Below are 25,645 nucleotides of genomic sequence, written 5' to 3'. Positions count from 1 at the left end.
GAATTCATTTTCCTTGTTCGAATCATGGCCGCATTGTATCCTCGCAATGATCCATCTCAACACGTTTGACTATAACCACACTGTGTACTGTTCAAGCTATACAGTAAATGCATTTCCTGCTTCTGCAATGCCCAAACTTTCAAAAGCCTTTTCTGCCTCGATGAGCCAGACCACTCCACTGGGCCTCCCTTCTGTTTAAAACTGATGTAAGAGGGAACGAATCTGCAATAATTGCCAACAACCCGAGCACTTGTTTCTTGGTCATGGGGTGGATCCAGTGTGCAATGAATCAACCTTCGACTGGTTCGGTTTCTGTTTCACTCACCTACATGGTGACTTATATGTAGTAAAATCATAAAATGCTTTGATAAAGACAATACATATGATTTTGCTACAAATTGCAGACAGAGGAAATTGTCCCCCAGTGTGTTGCGGTGGGGGGGGGTGGGGGCGTGGTTAGTGAGCTGGAGCTGTTAAAAAGAGACTGACTGGAATGCTTACTAATGTAAACTAGTGGCTCTCCCATGGCATTCTTCATGGTAAGTTGGAAGATATGCAATTTCATAATTACGGGAGTGTTCTTAAAATATATATTATTCTGCTGCTAAGGGAGAATTGTGTCTAAGCAGGCCTGTTCCTTTAAGGCTATAAAGTCTAAATTCTGTAAACAAATACAGCTCGAGGTCAATCAGAGCTTAAATGTTGTTTGGTGAGGAAAGTTTGCAGAATAGAAGATGGTTGTAAACTTCCGCCCCCACATTATACTTTTGACACTTTGACGTAGGGGGTGATTTTCGCATCTGGTGTACTGGCTGTGGGTGGGGCGACTAGTCCGCCCGCCCAGTGACATTGGCATGTGGCACCATCAATTTTCTTGTTCAGACCTCATCTAAACAGAACAGGTGAACTGCCAGCACCAATCCCATTGCTTTAAATTATTCGGAGAGATTATGCCTAAACGTGGGACTGTGGCAAGACAAACATTGGTCCTGTTCTATCTAAATAGTGTACAAACTGCTCAAAACTTAAATATTTTGTTATGTTTAATGTTTAATCCAATGAACAAATGTAATCTAAAGATCAATAGACACTTTATAGTTTTTACAAAAATGTAATTCATTGAAATAACCTATATTTGGACTATTGTCTAACTGTGGTTACAGAGTGGTGAGAATGTGGAACTCGCTACCACAGGGAGTGGTCGAGGCGAATAGCAGAGATGCATTTAAGGGGAAGCTAGATAAACACAAGGGAGAAAGGAGTAGAAGGCTATGCTGATGGGGTGAGATGAAGTAAGGTGGGAGCATAGACTCTGGCGTAGACCTGTTGGGCTGAATGGCCTGTTTCTCTGCTGTTAATTCGGTGTTTCCCACATTACAGCAGTGACTACACTTCAAAAAGTATTTCATTGGCTGTAAAGCGCTTTGGGACATCCGGTGGTCATGAAAGGCGCTGTATAAATGCAAATCTTTTTTCTCTTTAACTACTGGAGATTTGTCATATATTTATCTTTTATGGATTTTCAAAGGGCATTCACAGAACAGCAGAAAACTTTCAAGGCGGAAATAATGGCTAAGATCCTTAGGGAAGAATTCAATATGGAAAAGAAGATGAGAGTCAATCCTGAACTATTCCCGAATACTCGAAAGAGCCAAGATAAAATTTCAGAGACGTGGAAACCAGGAAAAAAACTGCGGCAATACCTAGAGAGAACCTCTGAAGACGAAATTTTTACAAGTACCAATGAAGTAAGTAAAGTAACTTATCTGGCAAGCTTAATGTACTTAATCGTACTACATGTTTTTACATTTATATATAGCAACACTTTTTACATTTTTAAAAATTTGTTCCTGGGATGTGGGCGTTGCTGGCAAGGCCAGCATTTATTGCCCGTCCCTAATTGCCCTCGAGAAGGTGGTGGTGAGCCGCCTTCTTGAACCGCTGCAGTCCGTCTGGTGATGGTGTTCCCACAGTGCTGTTAGGTCGGGAGTTCCAGGATTTTGACCCAGCGACAATGAAGGATCGGCCAATATATTTCCAAGTCAGGATGGTGTGTGACTTGGAGGGGAACTTGGAGGTGGTGGTGTTCCCATGCACCTGCTGCCCTTGTCCTTCTAGGTGGTAGAGGTCGCGGATTTGGGAGGTGCTGTCAAAGAAGCCTTGGCGAGTTGCTGCAATGCATCTTGTAGATGGTACACACTACAGTCACCATCTATGTTCATGTTTGTAAAATTGCACAGGCCATCTGAATATGATGAAAGAATTGTAACATTCTGCAGAACATATTAAGCAAGGATTTTCAGTGTTCAGTGTTGATACACTAAGTGTGACTTAGGAATTAAGGTTTGTGGACGGATCTGCTCACCATATGTAAGGTTTTTAATAATATACACAGTTATAATGGCGATACATATCTTTCTTCCGGAGCTATTGAGTAACTCTACTATATTAGTGTGGCACTACCACCGTGCTAAATGAGATAGATTCAGAACAGATCTAGCAGCTCAAAACTGGGCATCCATGAGGCGCTGTGGGCCATCAGCAGCAGCAGAATTGTATTCCACCACAATCTGTAACCTCATGGCCCATCATATCCCTCACTCTACCATTACCACCAAGCCAGGGGACCAACCCTAGTTCAACAACGAGTGTAGAAGAGCATGCCGGGAGCAGCACCAGGCATACCTAAAAATGAGGTGCCAACCTGGGGAAGCTGCAACACAGGACTACATGCATGCTAAAAAGTGGAAGCAGCATGCTATAGACAAGGCTAAGCGATCCCACAATCAACGGATCAGATCAAAGCTCTGCAGTCCTGCCACATCCAGTCGTGAATGGTGGTGGACCATTAAACAACTAATGGGAGGAGGAGGCTCTAAGAATATCCCCATCCTCAATGATGGTGGAGCCCAGCACGTGAGTGCAAAAGACAAGGCTGAAGCGTTTGCAACCAATTTCAGCCAGACGTGCCGAGTCGATGATCCATATCGGCCTACTCCCGAGGTCCCCACCTTCACAGAAGCCAGTCTTCAGCCAATTCGATTCACTCCACATGATATCAAGGAACGGCTGAGCGCACTGGATACAGCAAAGGCTATGGGCCCCAACAACATCCCGGTTATCGTGCTGAAGACTTGTGCTCCAGAACTAGCCGCGCCTCTAGCCAAGCTGTTCCAATACAGCTACAACACTGGCATCTATCCGACAATGTGGAAAACTGCCCAGGTATGTCCTGTCCACAAAAAGTAGGACAGATCCAACCCGGCCAATTACCGCCCCATCAGTCTACTCTCAATCATCAGCAAAGTGATGGAAGGTGTCATCGACAGTGCTATCAAGCGGCACTTATTCACCAATAACCTGCTCACTGATGCCCAGTTTGGGTTCCGCCAGGACCACTCGGCTCCCGACCTCAATACAGCCTTGGTCCAAACATGGACAAAATAGCTGAATTCCAGAGGTGAAGTGAGAGTGACTGCCCTTGACATCAAGGCAGCATTTGACCAAGTCTGGCATCAAGGAGCCCTAGTAAAACTGAAGTCAATGGGAATCAGAAGGAAAACTCTCCACAGGCTGGAGTCATACCTAGCACAAAGGAAGATGGTTGTGGTGGTTGAAGGTCAATCATCACAGCCCCAGGACATCGCTGCAGGAGTTCCTCAGGGCAGTGTCCTAGGCCCAACCATCTTCAGCTGCTTCATCAATGACCTTCCCTCCAACATCAGGTCAGAAATGGGGATGTTCGCTGATGACTGTACAGTGTTCAGCGCCATTCACTACTCCACAGATAATGAAGCAGTCCATGCCCGCATGCAACAAGACCTGGACGACGTTCAGGCTTGGGCTGATAAGTGACAGGTAACATTCGCGCCACAGAAGTGCCAGGCAATGACTATCTCCAACAAGTGAGAGTCTAACCACCTCCCCTTGACATTCAGTGGCATTAGCATCGCTGAATCCCCCACTATCAACATCCTGGGGGTCACCATTAACCAGAAACTTAACTGGACCAGCCACATAAATACTGTGGCAACAAGAGCAGGTCAGAGGCTAGGTATTCTGCTGCGAGTGTCTCACCTCCTGACTCCCCAAAGCCTTTCCACCATCTACAAGGCACAAGCCAGGAGTGTGATGGAATACTCTCCACTTGCCTGGATGAGTGCAGCTCCAACAACACTCAAGAAGCTCGACACCATCCAGGACAAAGCAGCCCGCTTGATTGGCACCCCATCCACCACCTTAAACATTCACTCCCTCCTCCACCGGCGTACCGTGGCTGTAGTGTGTACCATCTACAAGATTCACTGCAGCAACTCACCAAGGCTCCTTTGGCAGCACCTCCCAAACCCGTGACCTCTGCCACCTAGAAGGACAAGGGCAGCGGGCGCATGGGAACACCACCACCTCCAAGTTCCCCTCCAAGTCACACACCATCCTGACTTAGAAATATATCACCAATCCTTCATCGTCGCTGGGTCAAAATCCTGGAACTCCCTCCTGAACAGCACTGTGGGAGCACCATCACCACACGGACTGCAGCGGTTGAAGAAGGCGGCTGACCACCACCTTCTCGAGCACAATTAGGGATGGGCAATAAATGCTGGCTTTGCCAGTGACGCCCTGATCCCATAAACGAATAAAGAATACCTTTGTAATTGAAAAAGTGTTTGTGTGTATTGAGTGGCACTGCAGGGTGTCATTGTCATCAACCTTTCTAATTAAGAGGTACTGGCTGTGCAGAAAATCCTTTCAAAGTAAATTGAAGTAGTAACTTGCTGAGGGTTGTAAGTGGAACTAAAACGTGTAGTTTACAATTTCTGTCAGTAATTCTGAGGCTGCCGAAGCAGTAAACCAGCTGAAGTAGTTTTTCACATCATGCTGTTCAGTTAGTGCTGTGATCGATTCAGATGGAAACTTTTTCAACTTTCCGCTACAACTCCTGTGGCGTTGCTTGTGGAACAAGTAATGGAAGCTTGAGAGTAAAGAGGGGGGCATTTGCCCGGGGCTTGGCAGGGAACGGCCAGGAGGCAGGAACCAAGCGCCCTAATAGAGCAGGAGTGCAGAATAACAGGCCTACGTGGAGAGCAGCAGGTCACAGCGAGGCAGTGTGGTGACGGTGAGGTTAGGAGCGCAGAACGGCTGCATGGGTAAGCACTAGTAGCTCCGCTTTGGAAGGACGGCCGAACCTGTGTTTTTCTGTTTGTTGGGTCACTAGTGCACGTAGCTGTCATGGAACCTCAGAGGTGATTTCCCCCCCCCTAGTATCTGATTTGTTAACCAACCAGAAAGGGGAATTTATTTTTTTCTTTCCTAGTATATCATTGGTAGTTTTTCCACATTGGATACATAGTACAGGAAACTCTTTGGTATCCGGCACCGACGGGACCGGGATGGTGCCGGTTGATTAAAAATTCCGGATGACGGAGAGGGTTATCTACCGAGGCTATTTTTAACAAACAAAAATAAAAAAATCAAGAAATGTGCAGTATACAGTAATTGGGTACTCCCAGCAGCGCAGTGGAGTCAGACTCCTGTTACAGGAAACTTTGTGCTATCCGGCACCGACGGGACCGAGCTGTTGCCGTTCCCTCAAAACTGCCGGACAAACCAGCGTTAATGTTGAAGCATACGGAGCTCCGTATCTGGCAACAAACACTGTTGCTTAGCAACAGCTTCTAAACAGTTGGCCGTACCTTGGAAGCGTCCCTGTCGCTTAGCAACAGCTTCAGAGAGACTTTGCAGAGCCTGACTGTTGAAAAAAAAGCCACGAGAAGAAAAAAAAGCCACGAGAAGAAAAAAAACCTAACAAAGCTGTTGTGTATGTACCTTTATAAGGGAATAACTGGTCTTAGACTGCAGTACCGGCAGTGACCACCCCTGTATAAAAGGCCCTAGCAGGCTTCTGTAGTTTCAGTTCCAAGCTGCCTCTTGTTCAGTAAAGTACCTGTTAAACTGTTCTCCCGAAGTCCGTGTATTATTGAGGCGCGGGCTTTACAGTGGCGACGAGTAAGTTCGAATTCACCTGCAGTGTGGCATCATCTCACGGGGATCTCGCCTGAAAGGAAGGTCCTGGAAGGTCGTAGTCTGAGCAATGGGCGTCGACTGAGGGCAATCGCCCAAAGAATCCATCGGTGTTTGGAGAATTGCGGGAGAGACTGTGGTTCCAGCGAATCGTGCTGGTAGCAGGTAGCGCGCTGACCCTTCCGGACTGCGGCGGGTTCAAGCTCGATCGAGCGGCTCTACAAATCGGGCCGCGCAGTGTCGCCGGGAAAAGAAAACAAGAGAGAGAGGGTGGAGCGCACAGGGCGCGGTCGGTGCTCGAGAACAGGACAGCGGAGAGAAACTAAACGGGGGGAAAGGAAAGCGAGATGCGCCGAAGCTGCGGGTCGCCGCCATTACCCCGTAGAACGCTAGGAGCAGCGTGGCAGTAAGGGGAAGAAGCAAAAGCGCGGGAGGCGCCATTTTATTCCATTGGGGAAGAAGCAAAAGCGCGGGAGGCGCCATTTTAAATCGCCCAAGGTGCCGAAAAGTGGCAGTATCACTGCTTTCGACAACGAGGTAGAAGACTGGACCACGTATGTAGAAAGAATCGAAGTGTACTGCAAGGCAAATGAGGTGGCCGATGGAAAGAGGGCGTCGGTATTATTGAATCTGATGGGTGCGAATACGTACGGCCTATTGCGGAATTTAATTACCCCAGCTAAACCAATGGAGAAAAGTTTTGAGGAGATTGTTGATATCTTACAGGAACACCTAAGCCCTACACCACTGCTGATAGCAGAAAGATTCAAGTTCCATAAAAGAAACCAGCACAAAGATGAGAGCAATGCTGACTATCTTACGGAACTACGCAAGTTATCGAAGCACTGCCAGTTCGGAGCAGGACTGGCAGACACCTTACGGGATAAGTTTGTCTGTGGGCTCCAGAGTGAAGGAACCCAGAATCGACTACTTTCAAAAAAGGACCTGACGCTAGAACAGGCTTTCAGCGTGGCAGTATCCTACGAAGCAGCAACACGGGGAGCTGCGGAAATACAACAGAAACCACAAGAATACAGCGCGAACGAAATGGCGTATGGAGCCGAAAAGTGCTATCGCTGCGGCAGAACAACCCATGAGCAGAAGGACTGCTGGTTTAAAGACAAAATATGCAGGCAATGTGGGAAGATGGGACATATAGCAAGAGTCTGCAGGTCGGGAAAGAAGACCAACATGACAAGAACTACTAAGGAACAGTACAGGAAAGTAAAGAAACTGACAGATAGTAGTTCAGAAGATCAGGAGAGTGATCAGGACTCCGGGAGCAGGCGACTAAGTTGTTTAAAGCTACACAACGTGATCGCAAAAGAAGATCACCGAACCATTTGGGTCACCCTCATGATCGCAGGGCCCCCAGTGAAGATGGAATTGGATACAGGATCAGCCCTAACTGTCATGAATCGACGAGAGTATGAGCGGCTATTCTCACACATACCCTTAAAGGACACGTCCATTGTATTGAAGACATACACGGGGCAAAAGGTCTACCCCAGAGGAAAAACAAGGGTGCCAGTTGAATATAACGGAAAGGAAACACAGAAACTGTACATGTGTATATACTACGAGATGGAGGACCACCATTATTGGGACGTGAATGGATCCGAAAACTACAACTGGATTGGCATTCCATTCTGGCACTAACTGTGACTGACAAAAAAGATGATGACGTCGCACCTGGACGTCTGTCACAAATTCTATCTGACGCGGAAGAGGTGTTCCAACAAGGACTTGGGACTCTAAAAGGAGTAAAGGCAACCATAAAGATTGAGGATAACGCAACCCCAAAATTTTTCAAGGCCAGACCGGTGCCATACTCGATACGCCCAGCTGTGGAAGCTGAACTGGAGAGTCTGGAGCGTTCGGGGGTGCTGTCTAAGGTGGACTGGAGCGAGTGGGCCACACCCATCGTTCCTGTAATGAAGAAAGCATTGAGCAGCACGCCTGGGGAGCCAAGGAAGGTTCGCATCTGTGGGGGCTTCAAGGTGACTGTGAACCCAGTCCTGCACACAGTACAGTATCCGCTTCCGCGGATAGAAGATATTTTCGCCTCACTATCTGGAGGGAAACGTTTTACAAAGATTGACCTGGCTCAAGCGTATCTACAAATGGAGGTGGAAGAAGCATCTAGGAAATACCTCATGATAAACACTCACAAAGGCCTTTACCAGTACAATCGACTGGTATTTGGGGTCGCATCGGCCCCGGCTATGTGGCAGAGGGCAATGGAACAAGTCCTGCAAGGGATCCCGGGGACCCAGTGTTATTTGGACGACATCCTGGTTACGGGCGAAAATGACCATGAACACCTTGCCAACCTGGAACAGGTGCTCACGAGATTGCAGGAATATGGACTACGAGCCAACCGTCCCAAATGAGAGTTCTTCAGGAGACAAATCTCGTATTGTGGCCACATGATTGATGAGGAAGGGTTGCATAAGTCGCCGGACAAGATTTAGGCTGTAGTCAAGGCACCAGCACCAGAAAATGTGTCGCAACTGAGGTCGTTCCTCGGGTTGGTGAACTACTACCATAAGTTCTTGCCGAATTTATCTACAATTCTGCACCCACTGAACGCCCTCCTTCAAACTGGTGTAACATGGAAATGGAGTGATGAGTGTAAGCGTGCCTTTCAGGAATGTAAATGCCTAATCACTTCAAAAGAAGTATTGGCCCACTACAACCCAACACTACCGATTCGGTTGGCATGTGATGCGTCACCTTACGGCATTGGAGCGGTGCTGTCACACAAATTCCGCGACGGTTCAGAGAGGCCAATAGCCTTTGCATCGCGCTCGCTAACCTCAGCCGAGCGTAACTACGCCCAGATTGACAGGGAGGCCCTCAGCCTGGTGTGGGGGGTGAAGAAGTTCAATCACTATCTGCACGGGCAGAAATTCACCCTACTGACTGATCATCAACCCCTGGTCTCAATTTTTAACCCGAAGAAGGGCGTTCCAGTGATGACGGCGCAACGGCTGCAAAGATGGTCACTTTTTCTAGGGGCACATCAGTATGACATAGAGTACAAAGGTACGAAACAACATGGAAACGCTGATGGGCTGTCGCGCCTACCGTTGCCTACGGCGGAAGAAGCACCTGCAGTGGACCCTGTGGAGATATTCCATGCGACCATAGTCGAATGTTTGCCTGTTACAAACGCAAGTATTGAGAAGGAAACCCGAAATGACCCGACACTCTCTCGGGTCTATGATTTGACGGTGAAGGGATGGCCAGCATATGGCGACTCACTGTTGCCAGCATTCTCGCCAAGGAGGGAACAGCTGTCAGTGTGCCGGGGAACCTTGATGTGTGGATCCCGAGTGGTAATTCCACCCAAGTTGAGAGATAGAGTACTCCATGAGCTTCACGAGGGTCATCTGGTAGGGGTAAAAATGAAGAGCCTAGCCAGGGCGTTTGTGTGGTGGCCGGGAATCGATAAAGAAATCGAGGATATGACCAAGAGATGCACAGGATGCCAGAAGGTCCAAAACGCTCCACCACAGGCCCCGCTACATCCATGGGAGTGGCCCTCATCTCCATGGCAACGGGTACACATTGATTTCGCTGGTCCATTTATGGACTCAATGTTTCTAATCGCTGTGGACGCCCATTCGAAATGGCCAGAGGTCATTAAAATGTCCTCCACCACCACGGAGAAAAGTATTGCAGTCCTAAGGACCATCTTCGCCAGGAATGGGTTGCCAGAACAGATCTGTTCCGACAATGGCCCACAGTTTGTGTCTGAGGATTTCCGGAGGTTCCTGAAGAATAATGGGGTGAAACATTACACATCTGCCCCATATCATCCAGCCACAAATGGATTGGCTGAGAGGTTTGTTCAGACCTTTAAAAAGGCCATAAAGGCAATGTATAATGACGACATACCACTGCAACACAAGGTGGATAACTTCCTGTTTGCTTACCGGAATGCGACACATGCAGTAACCAACCAAACTCCAGCCGTACTGTTTTTCAACCGGAGACTAAGATGTCGCTTGGATTTGCTCAAACCAAACCTAAGACGAGATGTTGAGGATAAGCAGTTCCAGCACATAAATGAGAAGCCAACCAGGAGCTTCAAGATAGGGCAACCAGTCTTGGCCCGCGACTACCGAACAGAAAAATGGCAGCCAGGCACGATATGCACACAGCAGGGACCACTAATGTACACAATGGACGTTGGAGAGAGCATCGTGAGACGCCATGCTGACCAGATTCTAGAATCACAGGAACAAGCCAAACCTGTACCACAAGCATGTGCACCTGGTAATGAGCCCGAAGTACAGATTGCGTCTACCTCAGAAGCAGGGGTATTGGAAGCTGACGAACCAACCAATGACAATGAGCCAGAATTGTCTCCACCGCCAGAACAGGATACTCGAGAAAGGCGCTATCCAGTCCGGATCAGGAACCCTCCTCAAAGACTGAACTTATAAATGACTATTTCAGTTGATGTATATATTACTGAGAAAATTGTAATTGTAATTAGTTATTATTTAGTTATTAAATGAATGTTATGTACTGTTTATCTAAAAGGGGAGGAATTGTTGTGTATGTACCTTTAAGGGAATAACTGGTCTTAGACTGCAGTACCGGCAGTGACCACCCCTGTATAAAAGGCCCTAGCAGGCTTCTGTAGTTTCAGTTTCAAGCTGCCTCTTGTTCAGTAAAGTACCTGTTAAACTGTTCTCCCGAAGTCTGTGTATTATTGAGGCGCGGACTTTACAAAAACGGCTCCTGATTTTTGCCGGTGGCTCGAGCTTGCTGGACATTTAGCCTCCGGATAACACAAAGTTTCCTGTATTGAGGTGTTCGGACTTCCGACAGTGCCAAGAAGCCGAGTAGTGGCAGTTTGGAGAACTACCCCCGCTGACTAACTCGGCCACCGCGGGAGACTCGGACTCGGCAACATTTCCGGTTATTGAGGTGTTGTTTTCGGAGTATGAATTTTGCCGGTTAATAGAGAATTCCGGATATTTAGGTGCCGTTTAAACGAGAGTTTCCAAATAGATTTTCAATTTGCTGTTGGGGCAAAAAACTACCCCAGAGACGCGATCAGAAATCGGGGGCATGAGCCGATTGTTAGGAAATCAAGTCTTCAGGTATCTACTCTGGTTCAGTGGTGTCGGTTGCTCTTTTATGCCATTTGGTTGCTTACACTCTTCTGGAAGTTGACTCCCACTGCCCTGTATTTGCTAACATGGTAGCAGGACCTGGGAGCGTTAACGATGAAACTCCACTGCGATCTAGATTGAATCTCCGTGTCTTAAGAACATGCACTCCTTTAATCTCTCCCAAATGGATTTAGTTAACGCTGTTTGGTTCGATTCGGAAACTGCTTTATTCCATAGCCGGTAAAACATTGAGCGTGACGAAAGGCATTTGGTACAATAAGTTCAACTTCTGCTTGGGTACGGTTACAAAAATAAAGAACACGGTCACCAGCCCAGGGAGGATTTTTACTTAATATAGAAAAACAGATTCACTCTGCTATCTGTTCTTCCACTGGATTGACAACTCGGCATCAGACTGGCTGCAGCAGCTAACCATATTTAGGCAAGCTTCTGCTCAAAAAATATTTTAGCACCGCTCAGGTCTGGGTCCTACTCATGATGAAAAAGGCCCCAGAATTCCGATTCTTCGCACTGATGTTAAACCAGTCGTAAAGATCAATCCCTATCGATACACACACAATTATTATAGGCATAGATTTTGATACACTTGTTTCTTTCCCATGCAGGAAGAATGGCGATCCCTATCACCAGTATCAGATGAAGACGCTGCCACAAAACAGACCCAAGACCTTGCCACACATGTCTGTGAGGAGGAAGAAAGTCTTAATCAGCCTGAATTTTCAGGCCTTTGGGATTACCAGGGTAAACCATGCAAGGTATAAAGGAGAATTTCTAATGATGATGATTAGTGATGATGCACCCGAGTCTCCCAAGAAAGGAGCCGAGCACAGAGAGAGGCTAGAGAAAGGACATACGGTATATTAACTCAATCCACTTTTTGTAAACAATCTACTTTGGTATCTTTTACTCAGAGGTGCTAACTAAGAATAACATGGTCAATTTTGAATTATAAGTCACAGTAATATTTTTATAATGGCCGTTATAATTGAAAGAAACAAGTTTCAGTGATAAGTATGTAGAAGGTGCAGATTATACACTGGATTTTATAGAAAATAATTTTTGAATGGTAATTTCTAAAGAAAAAGATTTGTAGAAGTAAATTGAATGTTCTGGGTTATTAGATCAATTCAAATAGAAGATGAGACTGGGGGAAATTTTAACTCCCCTTACCTGGTGAAAACCAGGCAGGAGTTGGGCGGGTGGGGTGGGGGGGTAGTAAAATGGAGCAGGAGGCTTACTCCCTGGCCTCCTGCCAGCATCCTGCTGACTGCAATTTTAAATAGTGGACACCAATGACACCCGCCCGAGGCCATCAGGGTCCTTTAAATATGCAGTTCTGGGCCCAACTGCAATCTTAATCCTCGTGGCTTCCCTGCCAGGTCAAACCTGTCGGCAACAGGAGCCGGAGTAGAAAAGGTAGGTGTCCTTTATAATAAAAAAAAAGTTGTTTCCTTGTGAGGCAGGTGTGCTCTTCCGAGCCCCACAAGGAAGCCTTGGGCCGCAGCATGGGAACTGATTTGAGATATAATGACCCCCATTGGTTTGAAACTTAACTTAGCTTGAACAGGTTAATGAATATGAGGCAATAGAAAAAAGTCCTCCTGAATATGTCACTCTGGGAATATCGGGTCATAAGCTGTACCAATCTTGCAGGCAAAAGTGAAATTTGGGAGAAAAGAATGTGTTCAATATCCATGACTGCTATTAATAGGCCATGGACTGTTCGGCTTGCATTGATAATTGAATGCTCCATGGAGTGTGAATGTCATTTCTTATTTATGTTCGGAAAAAAAAATCTATATTGAAAGTTAACATTAAATTCCTAATGTTCTGAAAGACTCATGAGGTTTCACTGTACTGTCTAAGGAATGCTCCAAATGCCAAAAAAGGTTTTCAAATAGTTAAACTATGACAAGAAGTTGCATTTATATAGCATTTTAACATAGAAAAATGTGCCACGGCACTATTCAGGGGTAAAAAGAAAAAAGGAACAGATGTTGGCCTGTAGTAGGAGAATTAGGAGACGTGACTGAAAGCTTGTTCAGAAAGAGGGAGCGAAGGCAGGGAGAGAAGGGGAAGGATTTAGGGAGGCAGTTCCAGAGAGTATGGCCAATGTAGCTGACGGTTCTGCTATCAATGGTGGAGTAAATGTCAGAGTTTGAGGATCAAAGAATGTGGTGGGGTGGGGGAGGGGGAGGTGGTACGTAAGGCTGGAGGAGTTTGGATAGATTTTAAATAAGGACAAAGAGTTGGGTGGGATGGAGATCAAGGTCTCATAGAAGAGACAAAGAGGGTGGAGGGAGATGGGAGAGACATTACTGAGTGACCAGACAATGCAAAGGAGGGTGAGGCTGGAAGGTGGTCGGAGGCGAAGAGAAAGGGACGGGAGGCGGTGGTAGAGGCAGCTGCACAAAAAAATCTCGCAATTTTTAGTAATTTGTGTATTTGTATTCCGAGATCCCTTTGTTCCTCTACCCCACCTAGACTCGCACCCTCCAAGTGATAAGTGACCTCCCTATTCTTCCTACCAAAATGTAATACTTCAAATTTATCTCTGTTGAACTTCATTTGCCAATTATATGCCCATTCTGCAAGTTTATTTGAACTCATTAAGAACTAAGCATCTGTTTAATTTTGATTTAAAAGCTTCTAGGATGCATTAAGATGAAGATTCTGCTATCAATTGACATTTACAATAAATCTTCAGACACTACCAGATGCTACTATATTTTCTAAATGGGCAACTCATCGTGTCTGAACTAAACATAATTCTGCAGGGGTTCCTCCGATCTCCACCGTTTCTGGAGTTGCCTTACTACCTTTATAAGGAACTTCTGTCTGCTCCTTACAAGACCCATGGCAGGGTGGGGATGGGGGCGGAGCCAGGCGCGATACTTCCTGAGTCAAGGACTCCTCCTGCTGCTCCTCAGTTGCAACCAGGCATTTATGTAGCGGCTGGTGTACCGAGTGAATGGAGGAATACTGGCCTCTCTCTATAAGAACACATGGGTACCCCACTGGTGAAGTCCTGGCCAGGCATCCTTCAAAAAAAAAGTAAAAATTAAAAGAATTTTTAAAAAAGTGTCTTCTTAAAACTTGGCCCCAAGCACATGGGACGGATAGGGTCATTAGCTGGGTCACCTTGGATGTGTAAGAAAACCCACCCCCACCTCCCAAGGCAGGAAGATCATGGAAGTTTCTGTGGCCATGGGGCAGGTAGGCGTGGAGCTCGGGCCCAGGGATCGCAAGAATATCAGTGCTAATTTGATCCTGTGATAGACAACATCATTGATGTCCGAGGCCGTGACCCAGGAGCGAGGACGAGCCCAGCAGCGAGGTCAAGGCCCAGGAGTGGCGCAGCGTGGACCAGCAGCAGGGTCGGGGCCCAGGGAAGGTGCAGCATGGGCCAACAGCGAGGTCGGGAGGACCACAATGCATCCTACGAAACCCAAGCAGAGAGGACCTGCGGGAAGGAGGGAGGAGGACAGTAGCAGTATGTGTGTGTGTGTGTGTGTGCTAGGCCGTTGTAGCAGAGCCTGGTCTCCAATCGCCTTGGATCCCCTGCCATTGGACCAAGACCTTGCTCTGTCAAGCCCGTGTGGTAGCTGGTGTGCAACGGCCACCCCACGTTAAAAGAATTCATGCACAGGCATCTTCCACCCTTTTAAAATGAAGTTCGGGACCTGGAACGTCAGGAACCTCATGGACAACCCCAACAGTGACAGACCGGAAACAGAGACTGTAGGTCCTGCATTGGACTAATCAGTCACCTGTGAACTCATTTTTAATGTGGAAGTAAGTCATCCTCTGTTCCGAGGGACTGCCTAAGAAGAGAAGAGGCCCCATACTGTAAATACTGACACACTCCCGGGAACCCTCTGCAAATACTGACACACTCCCGGGGACCCCCTGTAAATACTGACACACTCCCGGGGACCCTCTGTAAATACTGACACACTCCCGGGGACCCTCTGTAAATACTGACACACTCCCGGGAACCCTCTGTAAATACTGACACACTCCCGGGAACCCTCTGCAAATACTGACACACTCCCGGGGACCCCCTGTAAATACTGACACAATCCCGGGAACCCTCTGCAAATACTGACACACTCCCGGGAACCCTCTGTAAATACTGACACACTCCCGGGGACCCTCTGTAAATACTGACACACTCCCGGGAACCCTTTGTAAATACTGACACACTCCCGGTTACGTCTGCCTGCCCCATGCAACTAAACTGCTTTCCCGCTTTCCCATTGACAGAGTCAATGCTGGAGTGCGCCATCGGGCACGATCTGAGGAAATTCAGGGCCAGTTATTTATGTTTTGGTTTGGTAGGTCTGGTACATCAGAATAATATTTGTGCCAAATTAATAGCTGACAAGCAGCCCATCAGTTTTACCATTAAGAACATAATTTTTGTTGCTTAGGTATCCATGTTGATTTTGATAAATTAGGTCTAATCAATAATAATCGGCTTCGTGAAGTTTTTCCACAGTTGTGCTCGTTACCTCTGCAAGCATTTTTCTGAATGATTCACCCGAAAAGTAGCTGTAATTTGAAATCCACTCAATCTTGATAGTTCTGTCTGAGAAGCTGGTGTTCTGTATTTTTTTTAAACATGGTTTGCTTCTCAAGACTCTGAAATAAGCCCAGTAATCTTTTTCTGAGTGGAACTAGTTTTGACAGAAGATTTAAAATTGCAATGAATGACTTTTCCTTTAAATAGTACCTTTTGTAAATGGCAGCCTTTAGGCTCTGTTTGCCCAGTCTAAACTATCTGTGATTGTGGTAGAGTATACAGCACTGCCACATGAATGATCATACTATCTGGCACTGTGTCCTAACACACTGATACTACTTGATGGGGTAGAAGGGAGGCACTGGAATTCTACTGCTTATTTTTCCAGTTGACCAACATTCGGTATTTATTACTTGTCATTTACTGTTGGTTGAATACAGTAAAATGTTACACAATAATCTGTGCTACCCTTGACATGAGTTAAACTGGTTACAATAGCGCACTATTCCCGTTGGTTGAATTAGTACTGCTTACGAGTGAAAGTCGCATTAGTCGTGTTAGGCTGAAACATTTAACCACTATGAAATAAACAAATGACCTTCTGCACGGTAAATGTTCTAATTCATCCACATTTCTCTTGTAATTGGCTAATGTTTTTGTTTGTTTGAGATATAATTTAAAATTACGTTATGGGTTCAAAAATAGCTTTGAGGTTATGAATAAGGAAAGGAGCTTTTGCTAATGAGTATCACAATTAATTGCTAGTTGTTAAAAGCACTCCAAACCTCATGGAAGTAAATTCATAAAATGTTTCACCTATAATAAAGTCAGGAAAAGTTGAAAATTACTGAAATAACACAGTTAAATGGCGTCATGGAATTTATAGTTGTTGGATTGAAATTCTGGTAAAAGATAGGCAGAGATTTAAATCATTAACATCCAGAACTGGATGAGCAGAAATTTCCTCCAGCTAAATATTGGGAAGACCAAAGCCCTTCTCTTCGGTCCCCGCCACAGACTCCGTTCCCTCGCCACCGACTCCATCCCTCTCCCAGGCAACTGTCTGAGCCTGAACCAGACTCTTCGCAACCTTGGTGTCATATTTGACCCCGAGATGAGCTTCCGACCACATATCCGCGCCATGGCTAAGACGGCCTATTTCCACCTCTGTAACATCGCCCGTCTCCACCCCGCCTCCGCTCATCTGCTGCTGAAACCCTCATCCATGCCTTTGTCACCTCCAGAATCGACTATTCCAACGCACTCCTGGCCGGCCTCCCACATTCTATCCTATGTAAACTTGAGGTCATCCTCTGCTGCCCCGTGTCCTAACTCGCACCAAGTCCCGTTCATCATCACCCCTGTGCTCGCTGATCTACATTGGCTCCCGGTTAAGCAACGCCTCAATTTTAAAATTATCCTCGTTTTCAAATCCTTCCATGATTTCATCCCTCCCTATCCTCCAGCCCTACTGTGGTGTATGTGCCTTTAAGAGCAATTATGGTGTATGTGCCTTTAAGAGCCCCAGGTGTGCGTAATGCCGGTAATTGCCACTTGGGCTATATAAGCCAGTGTATTGTGTATATCCTTTAGAAACCCCCCCCCCCCCCAGACTTGCTTAGTAAATACCTATGAACCAACTCCTGTCTTCAGTGTCTTTATCTACACACGGACACTACAGTGGCGACGAAGTGGAAACGGACTTACCTGCAATTCGGCAGCACCTCAAGGACATCGATTCCTCCAGCGTCCAGAAGACTCAAGGAAGTAAGAGAAACTGTGGTTTCACCAGCTGGCCAAGCTGGTGACAGGTACTGCGCTAATCCTTCCTGGGCATCAGGCTGGAGCTCCAGCGGCGGGCTCTACAGCTGAGACAGGCAGCGAAATCGGAGGCAAGCAATAACGGACTGGGAGGGTGCACTCGAGACGGCCGGCGCGGCAAGCAGGTCAGCGTTTAGACCTCCGTCGGGAACGAGTCTCCAACAGTGAATAAACGGAAACCACAGTAAAACAGCGTTGTTATCGGTAGCAGCGGCGGGAAAGCGCGGGAAGCGCCATATCGTTGCTACAGAGAGAGAGAAAAAAAACGCGGTAAGTGCCATATCTTTTCTGAAATGCCTCAATCTGGTAATATTGAGGCTTTTGATGGCGAAATAGAAGATTGGACCACATATGTGGAAAGAGTAGAGGTTTATTGCACTGCAAATGGAATAACAGATGAAAAAAAAGCTTCAGTACTTCTGAACCTAATGGGCGCGAAGACATACGGGCTGTTACGAAATTTAATCACTCCAGCCAAACCAAAGGACAAGACTTTTAAAGAAATTGTTGATACCCTGCAGGAGCATTTAAACCCAACACCGCTGCTGATAGCGGAACGATTCAAGTTCTTCAAGAGAAATCAACACAAGAATGAAAGTAACGCTGATTACCGAACCGAATTAAGAAAGCTATCAAAGTACTGCCAATTCGGAGCAGGACTATCGGATTATCTTCGAGACAAATTTGTTTGTGGTCTCTTAAGTGAAGGAACACAAAAAAGACTGCTTTCTGAAAAAGATTTAACATTGGACAAAGCAGCAAAAGGAGCTGCAGAGATACAACAAGAGACACAGGACTTCGGCACCCATAAAATGACACAGGAGTTCGGAAGATGTTATCGCTGCGGCAGATCCACCCATAACCAGAGGGACTGCTGGTTCAAGGGCAAAGCATGCAGGCAATGTGGTAAGATTGGACACATTGCACGGGTATGCCAATCTGGACAAAATAAATCCACTGACAGAAAACAAAAAATCAATAAAGAAAAGTACAGGAAGGTACAAATGATGACGGGCAATAGCTCCGAAGACCAGAATAGCGATAGCGACTCCGGAAACAAGAGACTAAGCTGTCTCAAATTACATAATGTACTTGCCAAAGAGGATTACCAAACCATTTGGGTTACCCTCACAATAGCAGGGTCCCCAGTTAAAATGGAGCTAGATACAGGATCAGCTCTAACCGTAATAAATCGACGAGATTACGAGAGGCTATTTTCGCATATACCTCTAAAAGACACATCCATTATCTTAAAAACATATACGGGGCAGAAAGTCTACCCCAAAGGAAAAATAAGGGTGCCTGTGGTATACAACGGCAAAGAAATACAAAAGTTGTATTTATACATTCTACAAGATGGTGGTCCACCGTTGTTGGGACGTGAATGGATAAGGAAGATACGTTTAGACTGGCACTCCATTCAGGCACTGACGGTGACCAGTAAGGAAAAAAACAATGATGACATCATACCTGAATGATTAAAAGACATCTTGGCCAACGCCAAAGAAGTGTTTCAAGAGAAACTAGGAACCTTGAAAGGCATCACCGCCTCAATAAAAGTGGAAGATACAGCAATTCCAAAATTTTTTAAGGCAAGACCGGTGCCATACGCAATACGTCCGGCAGCCGAGGCAGAGCTGAAGAATTTGGAAAAGGCAGGCGTATTATCCAAAATAGATTGGAGCGAATGGGCAACACCCATCATTCCAGTCATGAAAAAAACATTGAAAAATAACTCTGAGGAACAGAAAAAAATTCGCATCTGTGGGGACTTTAAGGTGACTGTAAACCCGGTCCTTCACACGGTACAGTATCCTCTTCCGAGGATAGAAGATATTTTCGCCTCACTATCCGGAGGGAAACGTTTCACAAAAATTGACTTGGCACAGGCATATCTACAGATGGAGGTTGAGGAGACCTCTAAAAAGTATCTCACAATAAACACACACAAAGGCCTGTACCAGTACAATCGACTGGTTTTTGGAATAGCATCAGCTCCAGCTATCTGGCAAAGAGCTATGGAGCAAGTCCTGCAAGGGATTCCGGGGACTCAATGCTACCTAGACGACATCCTTATAACAGGAGAAAACGACAACGAGCACCTTGCCAATTTGGAGCAGGTGCTCACTAGGCTGAAAGAACGGGGCCTACGAGCAAATCGCCCCAAGTGCGAATTTTTCCAAAATCAGATATCCTATTGTGGCCACATAATTAATAAGGAAGGGTTGCATAAGTCACCTGAAAAAATTGAAGCAGTTATAAAAGCCCCAGCACCTGAAAATGTTTCACAATTAAGGTCATTCCTGGGATTAATAAATTACTATCATAAATTTTTACCGAACTTATCAACTATTCTACACCCTCTTAATGATCTTCTACAGACAGGAGTGATTTGGAAATGGAACGAAGACTGTAAACGTGCCTTCCATAAATGTAAAGACTTAATCACATCCGAGAAAATTTTGGCTCATTACAACCCATCACTACCAATCAGACTGGCGTGCGATGCATCCCCTTACGGCATAGGAGCGGTATTGTCCCATAGATTCCCTGATGGCTCGGAACGGCCGATAGCTTTTGCGTCACGCTCATTGAACTCAGCTGAGCGTAACTATGCCCAGATAGACAGGGAAGCACTCAGCCTGGTATGGGGAGTGAAGAAATTCAACCATTACCTACACGGACAAAAATTTACCTTGCTGACTGACCATCAACCCCTCATCTCCATATTCAACCCTAAAAAAGGTGTCCCCATTATGACGGCACAAAGACTACAGAGGTGGTCCCTTTTTCTAGGGGCACACCAATACAACATTGAATACAAAGGGTCAAAACAGCATGGGAATGCTGACGGTTTATCACGCCTACCGTTGTCAACGATAGAAGAGGCACCTACAGTAGACCCAGTAGAGATATTCCACTCTACCATAGTGGAATGTCTACCGGTGACAAATTCTGCCATTGAAAGGGAGACAAGAAATGACCCTACTCTCTCACGGGTCTACGATTTAACAGTAAAGGGATGGCCAGCACATGGCGAACCACTGTTGCCAGCATTCTCGCAAAGAAGAGAACAGCTGTCAGTGTGCCGAGGAACCTTGATGTGTGGATCCAGAGTGGTGATTCCACCCAAACTCCAGGATAAAGTGCTAAAGGAGCTTCACGAGGGGCATCTGGGTGGAGTGAAAATGAAGAACCTAGCTAGGGCGTTTGTATGGTGGCCAGGTATCGATGGAGACATCGAAGACATGACCAAGAGCTGCCTAGGATGCCAGAAGGTCCAAAATGCTCCGCCACAGGCCCCTCTACATCCATGGGAGTGGCCCTCATCTCCCTGGCAAAGGGTGCACATCGACTTTGCTGGTCCATTTATGGACTCAATGTTCTTAATCGCAGTTGATGCACACTCCAAGTGGCCGGAGGTAATAAAGATGTCCTCCACCACCACGGAAAAAACCATCACAGTATTAAGGACCATATTTGCCAGGAATGGGCTGCCGGAGCAGATATGTTCTGATAATGGACCGCAATTTGTGTCCGAAGAATTCAGAAAGTTCTTAAAGAACAATGGGGTAAAGCACTACACGTCCGCCCCATACCATCCCGCCACCAATGGATTGGCTGAAAGGTTTGTCCAGACCTTCAAGAAGGCCATCAAGGCCATGGGTAATGAAGACATAAAACTTCAGCACAAGGTGGATAACTTCTTATTTGCATATAGGAATGCAACGCATATGGTTACTAACCAAACTCCCGCCATGATGTTCTACAATAGAAACCTAAGATGCCGGCTGGATTTGGTCAAGCCCAACATCCGAAGGGACGTGGAGAACCGGCAGTTTCAGGGCATGAATGAAAGGCCAACTAGGGCCTTCCAGATAGTACCGAGAAATGGCAGCCTGGAACTATCTGCACACGATTAGGACCACTGATGTATACCGTGGACATCGGAGACAGCATAATAAGGCGCCATGCTGACCAAATCATCAAGTCATCCGAAAAGGGACAACCTACACCACCACTCTATACATCTAACGATGAAGTAGAGATACCCATATCTACCTCCGATCCGGTGATACTGGAGCCCGATGAACCCGACACTGGCCTTCAAGCCGAATCAGCCTTGCCAGAAGAACCTACTACACCACCAGAAACTACTACACCCCCGAGGCGTTATCCGGACCGAGTCAGGAAGCCTCCTGAGAGGCTAACTTATAATTAATTAATACAGCAATGTATATTATTTTGCATATAACATATAATTAATAATTACTTAAAATATGATGTACTAGTTAGCTAGAAGGGGAGGAATTGTGGTGTATGTGCCTTTAAGAGCCCAGGTGTGCGTAATGCCGGTAATTGCCACTTGGGCTATATAAGCCTGTGTATTGTGTATATCCTTTAGAAACCCCCCCCCCCAGACTTGCTTAGTAAATACCTATGAACCAACTCCTGTCTTCAGTGTCTTTATCTACACACGGACACTACACCTACAACCCTCCGCGATATCTACGCTCCTCCAATTCTGGCCTCTTGAGCATCCCCGATTTTAATCTCTCCACCATTGGCGGCCGTGCCTTCAGCTGTCAAGGCCTTAAGCTCTGGAATTCCCTCCCTAAACCTTTCCACCTCTCTACCTCTCTTTCCTCCTTTAAGACGCCCCTTAAAACCTACATCTTTGACCAAGCTTTCAGTTATCTCCCCTAACATCTCCTTATGTGGCTCGGTGTCAAATTTTGTTTGATAATCGCTCCTGTGAAGCACCTTGGGATGTTTTACTACTTTAAAGGTGCTATATAAATACAAATTGTTGATGTTGCTGATGTTGTAGTTAACTGAAAAATGTTTTGCTAACTACAGCATGTGTTGCCGAAGCTGGTTTTGATTTATTGCAGTGACATGCTGATGTCTGCGTACAGTGGGGTGTCATTTATCCAAACAATTCAGTTTAGACAAGTAAATCATTTCTATAATTGATAGCATATTAATTTCAATCTTGTACTTTGTAACATGTTAGTAATTCAGCTTGGAAACTGACATCATTTGATAAAATAATTATACATTCAACGTATGCTGGCAAATCTACTACTTTGGCTACTTGATCAATTTAATAAATATCTTCAAACTACTGTACGGGCAGGTACATCATCATTGAATCAGCTATCTGTATTTTCAAAATAGCTTTTTTTTTAAAGTAACAACATACTGCAACCCCTACCTACTCCAAGCAGCATTTTTTGGTTCTTTTGATTTTTAGAGAAAATATATTGGTGTCAACTGCTGCTGGCTTTAAAGGAAGGAAACAATAAAAACTATCTCAATGGATGAGAAGGCCGAGGCGTGCTGTGTATATATGGGCTTAATTTTTCAAGACTTTGTTACCATATGTTGGATTTATTTTCTGTATCATGTTAAGGATGAAACCATCAAACATCTAGGTGTCGGTCCTAGTCAAATGGAACAAGAGATCTTTGCTCGACAGTTGGCGAAACAAAGAAGTGGGATCATCCATAGACCAGTAGCAGCTGGTCGGGAATTCAAAGGCTGCCCTTTCTACAGCAAGCCAGATATTATCCACTTCGAGGTTGGTGTTATATAGTCAATGCAAACAGTTGCAGGTCCTTTTAAAATGTGTTAATACCAATGTTGAAAGTAAGATTCTTCTTCATTAGCTTCCTACACAACACTGAAGAGAAGAATGTAGTGAACTGTGGGTGGGACGACTTTGTTTAAAAGCTAAATGCATTCAGTGATGGTAAGGAAGCTGCTGCCTAAACTAACCACCACCTCCTTTAATCATTTTAAAATTACAAAGGTGGGTCAAATCCATTATACATCCATTGATATTCATCAACTTGAACCTGGGGCAAATACGTGGCATATTCTTCCCTTTCATCCTATCCTGAAATTTCAAATGTTTTTAAAATAAATTCCTAACCCTAACCTCCTGGTACTCCTGACCCTCTTGCCCCTATACATAAGAACATAAGAAATAGGAGCAGGATTAAGCCATGTGGCCCTTCGAGCCTGCTCCGCCATTCAATAAGATCATGGCTGATCTACCTCAACTCCACCTTCCTGCACTATCCCCATATCCCTTGATTCCCTTAGTATCCAAAAATTTATCAATCTCTGTCTTGAATATACTCAACGACTGAGCCTCCACAACCCTCTGGGGTAGAGAATTCCAAAGATTCACCACCCTCTGAGTGAAGAAATTTCTCCTCATCTCAGTCCTAAATGGCCGACCCCTTATCCTGAGACTGTGACACAGCCAGGGGAAACATCCTCCCTGCATCTACCCTGTCAAGCCCTTTACTGGCTGCTGGTGCCCGACACTGGGACCTGGTATACTTGGTGCATCACGAGTGAATTATGTAACTGAGCTGACCTTGCATTACTTGCCAAGATCAACTCGGTTCTGTACAGGCATGCACAATGCCCTGGTAGATAAATTATTTTAATCTGGAGGTGGCTTTTTTCAGGAAACCTATAATAATGATAACAGTATTTTTGGCCTAGAAATTCAGTGGGCCTTGCGCCCACTTAGCGCCTAAAGAGGTCTTTTGCGCCGGCGGGGTGGTAGCGCGGAAATTGAGTGCAGCGGTATTGGCGGCGGTAGCCGTTAGCGCTGCGCCGGGACCGATGACGTCATCGGTGTGCGCGGTGGCCTGTAACGCCCCGAAACCGCGCCGATCCCCATATTTGTTTGCGCCCGCCTCCTCCGAAGCGGGCGCAAACAGCGAACAGAAAACGGGGCCGTCCTGCTGCCATAGTGGGGCGCTTTAAAGCTGAAGGTGCGGCCGGCCGCTTTTTCGGCGGCCGCCTGCCCGCACCTCCTTCCCCGGCCTCCTCCACCCCCCCCCCCCCCCCGCGGCATTGCCGGCTGGTTTCCGTGGAGCCCGGCACTTCTCCGTTGTGCCGGGCTCTTTTGCCGGCACTCGCGATCGGGGCTCCGGCCGTTGCAGGCACCTCCCCCTTAATAGAAGGAGGAGGCCTGCAGTACTGCAGCCTGCCGCACCGCATCGGGTGGCGCTGCGGCAACTAGCGCGCCGATATTCAGTTGCAGCGCCCCAAACGGAGGCGGGCACACCCTGGTATAGCGCCCGCTTCCGAATTGGGGCGCAGAAGACGAATATACGGCGTGCGCTAATGCCTCCCCGCCCAGCGCTAACTTTTGGGCACGAGCGAGCTGCCCGCGCCCAAGTGAATTTTTAGCCCTTTGTCTAAAAATGACTTACATTTCAGTGGGTTTAGCGTGATAGAAATCTAAGGAAAATCGATTAGTAGCAAATTAAAAAAAATATTGTGATGAGTTTAACTCCGCATCCACTCAGTGAATGTTGGCCTTCTTTCCCATCTCCTGTTCCTCTTGTTTTTTTCCTGTTTGTGTTGGCTGCCTTCTCTCGACTCCCTGCTAATTTTGTTTATGTCTCCTCGCTGCTGGTAATTTTGTTCCTGTCTGTGTCCTCCTGCTGATTTTCCCTTTTTCTAATTTCAATTCTCAGGCATTCCTGTTTCTCTCTGGTGATTTGACTGGTTCAGTGAATTTCACAGCCTTTTCCTTTGCATCTCATCCTCGTAGATAATGTAGACACAGGCAGGTTACTTAACTTGGAATTTGACTGTAGAACTAGAGAACATCAGTATAAAATTAATGACCCTGAGGAAATACTTTCGATTAAAAGAATGTTTTCCCCTACAGACTAGTGAATATGCAGAATAGGCTCCCAGTGAAAACAGTTCATGCAGTATCAATTAATAGCTCAAAAAATAAGGGCTGTGTAAACATCATGGTTCCTGAGCTGTTGGGGCTATTGGAAATGTTATGCCAAGGAGGGCAACAGTCAGGGATGTCTAAACATATAATAAAAGTCATAGATCAGCAAAGCCTATTTAACCTAGCGAGGTTTATCCCTGCAGCACAATTAATTCTCTCATCATGACAACAACAACAACTTGTATTTATGTAGCACCTTTAACATAGTACAACGTCCCAAGGCGCTTCACAGGAGTATTATAAGACAAAAAAATTTGACACCGAGCCACATAAGGAGAAATTAGGGCAGGTGACCAAAAGCTTGGTCAAAGTGGTAGGTTTTGAGGAGCATCTTAAAGGAGGAGA

The 25,645-nt window shown here is 46.1% G+C and overlaps 1 protein-coding gene across 6 annotated transcripts in view; it reads left to right on the top strand.

The window, feature by feature from the left end:
• The window catches only part of cfap74 (cilia and flagella associated protein 74), a 306,038-nt gene that overhangs the window by 89,568 nt on the left and 190,825 nt on the right, over positions 1-25,645 (top strand). For all 6 annotated transcript variants that reach the window (XR_015073585.1, XM_085967505.1, XM_085967502.1 and 3 more), the window contains 3 exons: positions 1,529-1,748; positions 11,780-11,929; positions 22,937-23,104. Coding sequence is in view for 5 of the 6 variants with exons in the window: in XM_085967505.1 (XP_085823631.1) it covers positions 1,529-1,748; positions 11,780-11,929; positions 22,937-23,104 (538 nt within the window). In the remaining variant the exon portion in view is untranslated. The remainder of the gene's footprint in view (positions 1-1,528; positions 1,749-11,779; positions 11,930-22,936; positions 23,105-25,645) is intronic.

The sequence above is a fragment of the Somniosus microcephalus genome, chromosome 25 (assembly GCF_052327205.1).
Source record: "Somniosus microcephalus isolate GS21.2 chromosome 25, FLI_Smic_1.0, whole genome shotgun sequence".
Classification (NCBI taxonomy): Eukaryota; Metazoa; Chordata; class Chondrichthyes; order Squaliformes; family Somniosidae; genus Somniosus; species Somniosus microcephalus.
This window is presented reverse-complemented; position numbering and strand designations above follow the sequence as displayed.